Source organism: Charadrius vociferus, unplaced genomic scaffold (assembly GCF_000708025.1).
Source record: "Charadrius vociferus isolate BGI_N301 unplaced genomic scaffold, ASM70802v2 scaffold14, whole genome shotgun sequence".
NCBI lineage: Eukaryota > Metazoa > Chordata > Aves > Charadriiformes > Charadriidae > Charadrius > Charadrius vociferus.
This window is the reverse complement of record NW_009648876.1, coordinates 5,266,170-5,279,385: the sequence shown is the minus strand read 5'-3', so window position 1 is coordinate 5,279,385 and position 13,216 is coordinate 5,266,170. Positions and strand designations below refer to the sequence as shown.

At 35.0% G+C, this 13,216-nt stretch overlaps 1 protein-coding gene across 3 annotated transcripts in view; it reads left to right on the top strand.

The window, feature by feature from the left end:
- Positions 1 to 13,216, top strand: part of HEATR5A (HEAT repeat containing 5A) — a 55,894-nt gene that overhangs the window by 7,991 nt on the left and 34,687 nt on the right. For all 3 annotated transcript variants that reach the window (XM_009886942.1, XM_009886941.1, XM_009886940.1), the window contains exons 6-13: positions 812 to 972; positions 3,434 to 3,689; positions 4,820 to 4,975; positions 5,797 to 6,047; positions 9,243 to 9,354; positions 10,229 to 10,381; positions 11,743 to 11,842; positions 12,605 to 12,714. In XM_009886942.1, coding sequence (XP_009885244.1) covers positions 812 to 972; positions 3,434 to 3,689; positions 4,820 to 4,975; positions 5,797 to 6,047; positions 9,243 to 9,354; positions 10,229 to 10,381; positions 11,743 to 11,842; positions 12,605 to 12,714 — 1,299 coding nt within the window. The remainder of the gene's footprint in view (positions 1 to 811; positions 973 to 3,433; positions 3,690 to 4,819; positions 4,976 to 5,796; positions 6,048 to 9,242; positions 9,355 to 10,228; positions 10,382 to 11,742; positions 11,843 to 12,604; positions 12,715 to 13,216) is intronic.

Below are 13,216 nucleotides of genomic sequence, written 5' to 3'. Positions count from 1 at the left end.
AGAATCTTTTGGAGAGAATTATTGCGTTACAGAAAACAATCAGCACTCTTCCCAATAAAGTAAAAAAAAAAAAAAATACTCTGACCTCTTTATAGACTCAGTAGTTTTCTATAATCTTTGTAAGCAGTGTGGTTGTATTTCTAAAGTGCTGAGATAAGGTTATGTAAGAAGCTCATAAACTGGTTGATTATTTTAGTTATTTTTACTTATAAGAAGTTAGAGCTAGAAGTTAGAGAAGTGAGACAGAAGCCAGTTGGGAGCTAGAAGGGGCTGGGGGAGAGGTGGAGGGAGCAGTACATGAAGTGCAGTGTCCTGAAGTTTCTGCATTGTATCTGATAACCTGCTGATATTGGGTTGGGGTTTGGGGGGTTTTTTTGGACATGACTGTCTCGAGTCCTTTCCTTCCTCTTCCCATTTCAATACTTGGAAGAGAATGAAAAATTCAGTGAAAATTTTTAGGTCGCTTAGCTTGCACAGTGTGCAGTCATCATGCAAAGTTTGCACACACATCCCAGCATGTATTTTATATGAACTTTCTACCAAGAAATAAAACTACAGAATAGGAATCAGGGATAAATAATTTTCATAGAAGATGGCAAACATATTCTATTATTGTCATTCTTTTGGAGAGCTGACTTATAAAATGTCTGAGTTTCTGTTGTGAAATTATGCTCAAAGAGCATTTGGATTTGATTGTGCTACTGATTTTGTGCAGATGTTTTTTTCTAACACAATTAGAGTTGAAACTTTTCTTCTATAGTGTAACAAGTTTTACGGAGCTATTTCTCTAAAGATTTACATCTATTCTTAGCATCCACCAGGCATAACTTCCGCAGAATCTCTTTGGAAGAAGTGTTGGAGCTATTGGGGACTGGATTTCTGCGTGGAAGTTGTGGATTTCTACGAGCCAGTGGTGATATGTTGAAAGGGACAAGTTCAGTCAGCAGAGACGTTAGAGTTGGAGTCACCCAGGTATGAATTTTTTTATTTATGATTTTCTGAGATTGCTAAACAGTCCTATAATAACTATTTTGTGCTCCATATGTCTCTTATATCATCCTTTTTTGTATCTGATCAAATGTATGTAATTTAAAATAAGGATTTACATCTTGAGTTATGCTAGAAAGAAAAGAAAAAAGATTTCTGATGTTGCTTATTTTTTACCTGATAGTTTAAAATTTCCAAAATTAAATATGTATTACTTTTAAAAGTTTCACATGATATGAGTTTGAAGTGAGTGACCTAAATAAGTACTTTCCTTAAATTTCTAATTCAAAACTTAATACCTTATGTCCGAAAATGAAAGAAGTTACAAGAATTCTTTGAACTTGGAATAGTTTCATTCTATATAGGGACATTCCCAGTCCTGTTCTGAAAGAATGGTTCTGCTTTGAGTAAGTGCATGAAAAATAAGGAAAACAGAACTTAATGGAAAAAAAACCGAATACCTGTTTTGCCGTATTCCAGGATGCTCAGTTAGAGAATAGAATCTTGTTAACTGAGCAGGATTGAAGTCAGACCATATAATGCACGCTGGTAAAAACAGTATAAATTTTTCAGATAATATCAGATTGGCTTCTTCCTGTAAATATTATCTTGAACAGTATTTACATGCTAATACCTAGATATTCAAATGTTAAGTCTGTGAATCAAGACTAAAGGTCATGATGAACATTTACATATCAAACAGCTGTGATTATTTTAGTATGTTACAGTCCCCGCAGCTATTTGATATTTCCCCTTTGCTAGTAAGGGAGTTCTTCAGTGCATTTCAACTTCTGCAGTGCAAAAAATTTGTAAATTAGCTTGAATTATGATAGAAGCTGCCAGACGTTGCACAGAAACAGCTAGAAGGTGCTCACAAATTGTCTTCTATGCTCAGATCATGCTGGGTGGAAGCATTAACTTCTGGCAGAGAGACAGAAAAACTGGGAAACAATAATACCTTGACAGCTATTTGCCTAGAAAATGCATGCCAAACTCCTATGGTGGTTTTATTAGTTTTCCAGGAATAGATATTTCAGTTCAGTGTTTTGACTATTTGTACTGTTTTTTGGAGGCTGTCTCCTTTTTCATGCATTCCTATGTTAACACAATAATACCTGTGCTAGATGGTACACTAACTGTACCAGAACAGTTTAAATGCAGCAATGTTTCTAGATGAAAAACTTGAGAAACTGTGTGTACATCAGTGCCTGTGAGCAGAAAACAGTTGCAGTTATAAAATGTATCCATTATTATGCAAATTGCAGCTTATTATAAATAAAAAATAAGAACAACACTGAAGATGACTTCTTACATATGGAAGAATAATATATATTTGTTCAAGACACAGCCAGGTTCAAGATGTAGTTCAAAATATAGCCGTGGCACGAGTTTGTTTATCCTGTTAAATTCTCAGGTTTTAAATCTGTAAAACAACAGGGGTAATGTACTGGTACATTATGAAGCCTAAGTAGTATTTTTCAAGAGCCACTAGATGCCAACAGGATCTAACAGTACAATTTCTCTGTCTACAGTACTTCACTTTCTTTTCCATGAATAATTCTGTTGTTAATATTAGACAGGAGACAAAGTATATATAAGGCAAATATAGAAGTTCGTTAATATGGGTAGTAGTTGTGAACTTTCTTATATGGACTGATGTGTGTTCATGTGTATATTATTATTTATTTATTTTTCATTTCCTTGTCTTGATGGTAGCATTCATTAAAAAAAATCCAACACATGCCCATGGTCAGCATTTGTAAGGGAGCGTATTGTGCGGCAAAATAAATGGTCTTGTGGTGATTAGATTTGTAAAGTGACTCTGCATTCTTTGTTGTGACAAATATAGTCTTCTTATGGTACCTCCATTGCAAGACAAACAATTAAAATTCATTGAGATGAAGAACAGTGCTTGGGGGCTGCAAATATTCCCTAATTCAAAGCCCATAATAACAAAATTCTCTCAGGGTTATGGGTTATAGTTTTGTAACATAGTAGTTCTTAGAATGCAATCATACATTAAATTTGGGTTCCGTGTGCAGAATGTTAAATAGCTGGAAGCTGTTGTTCAGTGAGACCAAACACAATGTTTTACATAACAAGTGCCTGAGCAGGGTAAACTGCCATTTCTCACACTCTGAAGTGAAATAACATGGGCAAGCAGCTTGAATTAACTTACAGACAAAGCAAGCTGCAATATTGCTGGTGCAGTTTTGATAATAAGTTAAATTATTTAAATAGATTTTAAAAAACCTGCAACTACCTGAAAATGAGAACATACGTGATTTATGGGTGCATAATGTATAAGTAATCTCAGTTTAGTGGTGTTCTAGTTGTGGCAATGTGCAGAAATTAAAATAAAAAAAAAAATGTATGTGGAATAGCTGGAAGTGGTTTTCCAGATGATTTTGCTCTAAAATATGGCTTCTTTTCAAATCTCTTCCAGGCATATGTGGTATTTGTCTCTACATTAGGAGCACAATGGCTTGAAAGGAACTTCTCTGCCTTCCTTTCCCATATTCTAGATCTCGTGTCTCAGTCTCACCCTAAGGCTATTCAGAGTCAGATGGATGCTATCGGCTGTCGCCGCTGTGTTTCGTTTATCCTTCGAGCTACAGTAGGAGGCCTTCTTGGGGAAAAAGCTCAAATTGCAGCTGCCAAGGAGATTTGTCAGGCCATCTGGAAACTGAAGAAAGTTGTGGGTATGGGTCTAACAAGATTATCCATTTGGGCCTCTGTTCTTCCTTTTTTAAGTGATTGTCCAACTTCCTAATCCAGAGACTGCAGAAATGGAATATATAGTGCTGATTTATTACCATAATAATGTAGAGGGCTTTTGATGGACTGCTTTGTTTTTAACTTGAGTTGGCTGTTTGTTTGTGTGTGTCTCTGTTTCTGCATGTGTGTACCCACACAAGTGTAAACATCATTTTTAACACTTCTTCCCTGGTGAATATAATTCTAACCAATTACAAATATAATAAAATAATAAATATATGCAGTAATAAAGTATAGACAGTATTGTAAAGTAAGTGAAATTGGCAGTTAATATATGTCTAGCCAGATGCTGCATTCCTGTTCAGAGCAGCTGACACTACTGATGGTTCAAAAAAGATGCATTTGTTCCTAATTGACAAAATGAGCATTTCTGGTGGAGAAAACAGATCTCTTGCCTGATAAGGTCTTATACACAACTTTGAAAAGAAGCTGCTGATCTCACACCACGGTCCTTGAAGGGGAAAAGAAAGAGAATGCTGGGCTTCACCAGCCCAGTTGTCCCCTGGTGTACTGCTGCATATTGTATCCTTGTTAAATATCTAAATGTTAAATGTCTAAACTGACATAATCATTTGCGTCTCAAAAGATGAGCATTCAAAAAACTCCAGATTTTTCCCTCCTTCTTTATTCCCTGCCCCACCTTCTCACTCCCTTGTTCTTGCACTAATTCACCTTTCTTTTTTCATACTATGTGATAAAATCTGGCAAGTTATATCAAAGCATGACCTTAAGTCACTTTTGGTGAGACTGAGAATAGCATGCTTCTTACTAGCCACTGTTCCCCATTGCTTAAAGATAAGCAATTTGGTAGTTTCCATTTTATCTACCCTCCTGCCTTCACAGACATTACTACAGTATCCATTTGAGTAATAGAAATGTACTTGCCTCAGTGAAGGTAAGCCTTTATGAAAACAGTTTGGTCAATAATAAAAATGGTAATGATAGAAGCTCATTTGGTAATATAAACAACTTAGCATAGCAAAATCCTTTTTCTGATCGGTTTGTTTCATTTTGGTAATGATTTAATGGGGGTCTTCCTATGTTGCGTTATCAGATGCTGCAATGAGTGACAGTAACTTGGAAACAAGAATTAGTACAACAGATGTAACAGCAAGTCAGCACGTGCTTGTGTGTGCACTTCAGGAACTCGGAAGTCTCATCCATGGCTTAGGAACTACAGCAGCACCTTTACTGCAAGACTCCAGTACAGGTACAAGTCTTGAATTATTTTGTAAATCAGAGTACAAAATATATTCCTTTGTTCAATGTGATCTTCTCTAATTTCTTATGGCTAGACTGTCAATTCGTTTAAATCTGTTGGGATCCTTTGTCTGGCATTGACTATAGCAACCTTTCTTCTGGAGTGCGGTCTCCTCACCTGGACCTCCTTAGTTCTTCTGCCCTTTTCTGTTCTCTTCCATGAAACTGAAGAAAAAAAAAAAAAAAAAGGAATAGATGAAGTTGGCTACCTTACATGCTGTAGGAAATCTTCATTCATTGCCCAAAGAGTTCTGTATCTTCTCCAGCCTGTACTAGTATGTTAATTTAAAAAAAAAAAAATAAAAACACAGTATCAAATTTGACTCCATTAAGGGTTGTATTTAAAATCCAACACTTTGTAATGTTTATAGTAAATTAGTTTGATTGAGTTGGGTATCTTCGTGTACCTTTATTGTTTTCATTTAGCTGCAGTGAGAATTTTTTTTTTTCTGGATGTGTTGGACATCTGTTTCCCCTGCATGGATTTCTGTTTCCTTGAGAATACTTACAGAGATTTTCTGTGCGTGTTGGTGAATAACTGCACAATATGTTAGGTTTTCTCCATACGGTTACTTTTCATTCAGTGTGACTTTTTTTGAAAAGTATTGAAATTTGATAAGAAATAGTTCACAATAAAAATGAATAGTACTTTTTAAGGAGAAGTAGAGAAACTGGACAGTGGTAAGTTCGTCAGCCCTCTGTATACATTTTTGCTTGTTTGACAATCTGCTTGCCTATTTCTTAAGTGTGTTTATGCATTTTATTTTTCAGGAGTTCTGGAAGCAGTAATTTCTGTCATTCTTCATCCCAGCATTTCAGTTAGACTAACAGCAGCGTGGTGTTTACGCTGTATTGCAGTAGCATTGCCCTCCTATGTGTCCCTACTGTTGGATCGTTGCATTGAACGTCTTAGTACATTGAAATCCTCCCCAGAAGCCATAACTGGCTACAGTTTTGCTGTTGCTGCTTTGCTGGGTGCAGTAAAACACTGTCCTTTGGGAATCCCACATGGAAAAGGGAAGGTATGGTCTGAATACCCTACTTATAGGCATTTCTTTGATGTTTTTGGAGTAGTATTTGCATGTATTCTTTATGACATGGTCACCATAACTCAGTATATGATGAGATATTTTCTTTGCTCAAGAAAGGGATCTTGAAGCATACCATAACTCGAATAAAAAAGTGTTTTTCTCACATGTGTCAGGTTTGTGAATTTCTCAGGAAATGTCACCAACAACTTTATTAACTACTCACACTGCTACCTTTTTTAATGGAGGAGTTTGTTAGGGGAGAAGTTTAGTTGTTGTTTTGGGACAGATGTCAATTCTGTGGAGCTGTAAGGACTTAAATTGAACAGCCTAAGAAAAGGTTTACCTAGAGAAAACACTTCTTTAGTAGAATTACGTTTTTCAGAAGTTCAAATTAAATTCTTTACAGCAAGATCAAGCATTCTGCATTTCTGGCCCAATTTGACATTGTCTTAAATTAGAAAGCTGACATTTCAGTTGTGTTAATGGTGAGAAAAGGCTAGTCTGGAGTACACACCGCTGAAATGTATCAGACTTTGCCAGAGGAAAAAATCTTTCTTTTATAAAAAAATAATTAGAAGTATACATACTGATCTATTGCATGCCGTGGTGTTTAGAAATAAGTTTCTTGGAAGGAAGCTCATTCAACCACAGATTAAGCCTAATTAATATTTCCCAGATCCATCAATGACTCTCCAATGTACAGTTTACAGCTTATACCAATAACAGCAATTATGTATTATCTTGAAAATCTTTGATCAAGTCCAACAGATAAATGCTTTAATTTTGTTTTACGGAATTTAACAGAAACCAATTTCTTGCATTAAAATAGTCTAACGTGCTTGCACCAATCTCTCCACTAGTGCAGATACAATATATTGTGCTCTGAAGTTTTAGGAATATGCGGATGTAGAAATACAGACCATAGAAACAGAAAAACAGAAGAAGCTGTTTTCATCTCAATGAGAACTTTATCCATGGAGTTACAGTCGGAAAACCATGCAACACAAATATCAGCAGTACATGCTAATTCTCTGCATAATGTAGAAACACATTCGCAGTTCTGAAAATACCTGCCTCAGAGTCAGTGGACATTAGAGAAGAAGTGCCACACTTTGACACAAGGATTGTGGGGTGTTTTTTTCCTTGCTACTACACGACTGTAAGATGAAAGGAATGCTTTAATACATGAGGAAAAACGTTCCTTGCAGTGATTCCAGCCCACCCTTTTAGCATTGTTGTGTACTAACAGTTCCACGCCACTCCTCAACAGACATTGCTAGCTACAATTCTTAACATTCAAAGTCTCAACTGCTGATGAAGCAATTTACAAATATAAAAAAAAAAAAAAGCCTGATTTTCTTAGCTTTTAAAAACTCTTCCTCTTGATTACTGAAAGACCATGGGGAGAGAACAAAATGAGTATCATTTGCCCAGTTACATATGTAAGAAGTGCCATTCAAATACTATACACCTAAGTTGAGCTAAAGTTTTTATTTAACAGAGAAACATAATTCTTAACAAAGATTTCTTTTAGAGGAATAGAATAGGATGAAATAGGGCGAGGAGGAGGTATGGGAGGGCACAGAAAAGTGTGGGAGAAACACTGTATTCTGTACTAAGCTGGCAGGGGGGAGAACAGAGGAGTTGACAAAAGCCCTTTTCCATTCTTTCCTAGGAACACTGCCAGATTCCAGACTGGCTCCTCTTCTGAGGAGCTGAAAGAGACCAGTGTTAAACAGAGCAGTTTTGAAAAGAAAATATCAAACGTAGGCAGTAGTGACCTGGACAGAAGCTGTTTTATAATGCATTTTCCTTTGAGAGAGTGGTTAGAGTTGCAGATGAAACCTGTTCAAGAGAACAAAATTATTAGTAGGTTTGTATATATTTGGTGTTCTGTACTGGTGCATATGCTTCAGTTCAGAAAATCCTTCAAAAATAAGACATTTCTCTTAATACTTAAGGGAGAAAAATTGTCAGAAATCATTAAATGAAATCCTTTCTAGGATGCTTGTTTGTCAGGTAATTTAAGTATACTAAGCTGTTAGTAATTTTTAATAGTATAATTTAACAAGGGTGCAATTTTAATTTTAGAATCAAATATTTTAAATCTATCAAGAATCTGTCAATATAAATGTCTTCATTTGCAACCATCTGATAGCATTATGGAATTGGGGAAACTAATATTTTCAGACTGTTAATATTTCATTAAGTTTTGGAAGTGCACAAACTTCAAACTTTCATGAAGCAAACTTTCATGTGCAAGCTTTCATGAGGTTTTATAATTTTTCAAATAAATTATAGAAAGATGCTGTCTATGTTGTCCAAATGAATTATAGCGTGCAAAAAAAATTATAGAAGGAAATTGGCTTTACTGAGGCTTTTAATGGTATTATTGATAATGACGCTTCTTTCTTGTAATATGAATTTACAAGTAGTTTGTTTTGGCAAACAAACATACTGCAAGATGTAAGAAATACTTACATAATTGAAGCAAGCCATTTGCAGAATACTTTTTGAGGTTGCAGCCATACTGTGGTAATTGTCCATGCGCTGTGTGTTCCTCCGTGTAAACTCTAGGTAGGTTGGGCTTCGCTGACAAGCAAAGATTGTCACCTTGTGTTTAGCAGATAGTAGTAGGCACATGCAATTATTGTGGAGCAGCAGAAATAGGATTAATTCTAACCGTACCGTACCATTCTAACTTGTTTGTTTAGTCATGCCATTTGTTGATTAAAAACTGGCAGAAGTAATGACAGACTGTATTCTAAAACTGGAATAAAAAGATCCTTACCCCTCTCACCACTTCTTCTGAGCTCTCATTTATAGGTCTTATGCTATCCTTTTTCTGCATAGTCGCATAAACAGAATATCAGAAGACACTTATCCTTGCCACAAGTATTCCTGTGAGAATTATTGGCTCTAATTTTACTGTTGGTAAAAGAAGGGGACAAAGCGGTGAAGTACTTACATAGTACCCCACAGGAACTGTTGAAGCCATCTCAGACTAGTATTGAAGTTGGTCGTTGCAACTTGATGAGCCTGAGTTTCTTGCTATAGTGTGAGAGGATGGCGTTCTATTTGGGGACACCGAAATAGGATTAAGTATCACAGCAAATAGTATTGAAAAGTCATTTGGTAGTTACTGAGATGCTCATGCTCTGTTTTTTTTTTTCTTTAACTTTGAAGGTAATCATGACAGTAGCAGAGGATTTGTTGTGTTCTGCTTCTCAGAACAGTCGCCTTTCACTGCAGCGAACGCAGGCTGGATGGCTGTTGATAGCAGCCCTCATGACATTAGGTAGTAGCTTTCTACAATTTTTCTTAAGCTAAAATAAGCTGTTCTGTATTCTTGCTCTGACTGTAGTTCTTTTGACGTTTCATTTAATTTAGCACTGCTAAATAATTCTTAAAAAACCAATGTCAATTGGAATCTTTAGAAAAACTTTCTAAAATAAAAATTATATTTCTTCCAAATTTGCTATTAGTTCATTGGGAGCAATGTCTGAAAAAAAGTGACTGGTTGGGACAGCTATTAATTAAATGTAGAAGATAAATTTCAAAGTCAGTATAACCAAATGTCTTTGTGGTCATGAAGAATTAAACAGATATTTTTTTAAGATCTATCCCAGAACAAAATGAGCTAATAATTTTATTTCCCTCTTGTCAAGCATTTGAAATCTTACAGAACTTTCTGATACTTATTAGTGGTCAGATTATTGATTGTGATCCCCAAATTACTCATAAAGAATGTATTTTAGCTGTTTTGTTCATATTCTTAAGGCACCTTTCAAGTTTCCAGCTATTACTTCTGCCCAGCAGCTCCCAGTTTTTTCTTAGATTGTGTATTAACCCATAACAAATGTTTGCTTTTCTGAACATCACTATTGCTTATTTCATCTCTTTTATGCTGGTGATCTGTAGGGTTGGTACTTAGTAAAACAGAGATTATAGTGGGCTGAAAATGGAGTACCAAGACCTGCCAGTGGGTTATGTCTGAAAATGGAGTACCAAGACTGTAAAGGTTTGAGAAGTGATATATGAGACGGCTGGGAAAGTAGCATAAAGTTTTTTTTCATAGCTGTAATGATTTGGTGAACACGGGTAAAAGAACCAAAGAGAAAATTTAATTTTATTAATCCTTACATTGGCGTGACAACTGTCAACGCTTACAGGTCCTGCAGTTGTCCAACACCATCTGCCACGAATGCTGTTACTGTGGAAGTGCATCTTTCCATCATCTCCTAAAGACTTAGAAACAGAGAAGACACGAGGAGATTCATTTACCTGGCAAGTAACACTGGAAGGTCGTGCTGGTGCTCTCTGCGGTAAGTGGGACTTACATGTAAGTATGCATCATTTAGAAACACAAAAAAAGTTTTTAAGGTCTTTCTCTGCATATTTATAGTTTGTTTGTTTTTCCTTCTGAAAGAACAACGATACTTCATATTGGGTGGGGTTTTTTTCACTGAATGGTAAAGTATGTGTTCGCTCCCCAACAAACATGTTATTATATTTATATATTTACCTATATATTTATATACATGTGTTTCATTTTTGTAAAAAGCAAACAAAAAACCCAAGAGGGTTTTTCCTTTTGTTCTTCTAATTAGCTGAATTCCAAATAGTAAACAATATCATGAGGGTTGCGTCTCTTCTCTTGTTTAACATACGTATCACAGTAAGGAAGGAGGACCCAAATCAGCGTATGTTATGTTGTTTATACAGTCTATTATATTTGAAAAATAGCAGTTCTGTTTCCTAATAGCTGACTTAATGTCAGGAAAATAGAATTGGTGAGTCAGTCAAACACATTTGTGAGGGTGGGAAGACTCAAGTAAAAATTACAATAAGGAAGTTACAATTCTCAGCCAGTAAAGAGTACTACGTATTTGTCTGCTGTATGGTAGGTGCAGTTTTTCGTCATGAAATATTGTGAATTTGGGTTTCCAAGAGATGACTCCAGTGATCTTCAAATACATAAATGTGTTTCAGTCATGTGTTCTAGAGTACTAAAGGATCCTTTTCATCGCAGAAATAGGAACCCTGGTATAGTGATCACCCCTCTCTCTCACTATTAAAATCTATCAAAAAGTGTGGAATTCAGTAGTAGTTTCATTTTAGAAGTAACTTAAACCTTTAAGTGTTTTCTTCTGCTTTTGGAAATAGCATATGCTCTAGGTGCTTTTTGAACTACTAACTCAAGTTCAGTTTTCTGTAAATAATGAAAAATACTTGTATACATAGAAATTGTTTCTTAAAGTACAGTAATTAAGCTAAATTTAAATAGAAAACTAGCAAAGTAAGCAGTAGGTCATCTGATCATCATCCTCCCATTTTTTTCTTTTTTTCATTATTATCATGGAATTATCATGAAGTTGAATTAAATCCTATAACTCAATTCATAACAAAAAGCGAAAAATGTTTGCATTTATGTATGCAATGAAAAGTCAGTTCATGAACATCCAAGCTGATACACCAAAACAATGCATCTGTAAATATGACTTTTTTTCATTTGAGATTTCTGTCGGTTTCTTAAATTACTGGTCAAAATACTTCAGAATTTTTTTACATGCTTTCTTCTACTTTTAAATTATTAGTGAGGTAACAGTGTGATTACTTCACTAATGTAATTTTTTTTCTTCTAGATGTCTCACACTTAGTAAGTTAAAATCCAATTCCTTTTTAGCTATCAAAAGCTTTGTTTCCCACTGTGCTGGTCTTCTTACGGATGAAGTTGTGCAGAGACTTCTTCCTCCTCTCCCGAGTGCTGTTGATTTATTGACACAGTAAGTGTGTGTATCAAACTGTTCAATGAGATTCTGGTTTTGAAAAGCTGCAGACTAATCTTCTTGTATTTGATTTACTGCACTTGCTAAAGAAATTTCTTTTCAAAGTACAAAAATTAGCGTATAGAATTCAGCTGTATAGCTGAAGACTTCAGCTGGCATAATGTGTCATGCAGATTCCAGTTTCATGTAAAAAAGCTAGGGAAGAAATTATTGCATGCTATTTTTAAGTTAGTGTTTTCATTCTGCTTTTTAAAGCAAATATACACATTCATGTTTAAGCATGATCATTTTTTATAAAATGAAAAAGTTTCAAGAATATGCTTGGACAAAAATGTTTAGAGATGGGTATTTTTAATATTTAGATTCAGAGCTAAGCTGGAAAGGGTTTTGTAATTTTTAAATTTTTGCCTTGAGAATATGTAGTGATTTAATGTGTTAGGGCTCTAAACTCAAATTTACAAAAATATATCCACAAAAAAGCTATTTGTAACTAATATAGGTACAAACAAAGGCAATAGAAAGCCTTATTTATTTCTTTAGTATTAAATGAAAGTCATGCCTGGGAATGGAGTATAGGGAGGTTCTGTCAGAACACGCGAAATAAATTGTTTTGCTTCTACTATTGGTAATGCAAATCAAAACTGTAATTACAATATGTGTAGATTGTGAAGGTATTCAGTAGACTGGTACAAATGAAACCGGAGTGTTGCATAATGCGTAAAGTCTTTAACATCTCTCGCATGCTTTTTCTATTTTAAGGCTTTCTTCAATATATAAATCATATGGAAATTCGTTAAAAACATCATCAACAGTTTACAGACATAAGCTTTATGAATTACTAGCAGTATTGCCTCCAAAGACCTATGAAGGTACGTATTTCCTTACAAAGAGATATCTGTTAAAAATACCATGACCTCATTTTTATGTTTTTGTTCAACGTATATGCAGCTAGCAAGGATTAGTTCCACCTTTTATAATAAACAAATTTTATTCCCTCTGTTTAGATTTGACGAAATTGTAGTGAAGTCACTATGGTTTCGAAAAGCTAGTGTTCATGACCTTCCCCCCCCCTCCTATTACAAATAAAGACTTTTGTCCTATTTTTTTTGAAACTTCAAGGTAGACAACCTTGCGATTTTGAACTACTTGAGGAATTTACTTTCTTTGGCACCTGTTTTATTTTCCACTGACTCCTAAATCCAAAAGGCGCAATCTTAGCATAAACCAATTTAATATAGTCCATTAAAAGAATTTAACTGAATTGCTTCAAGTAGACTTATATATTACAGGTATATTCATCTGATTCTGTGCAGATTGTGGATAAAATTATTTTAAAAAGAAAAATCTGGGGATAGTCTCACTTTTCTGTAG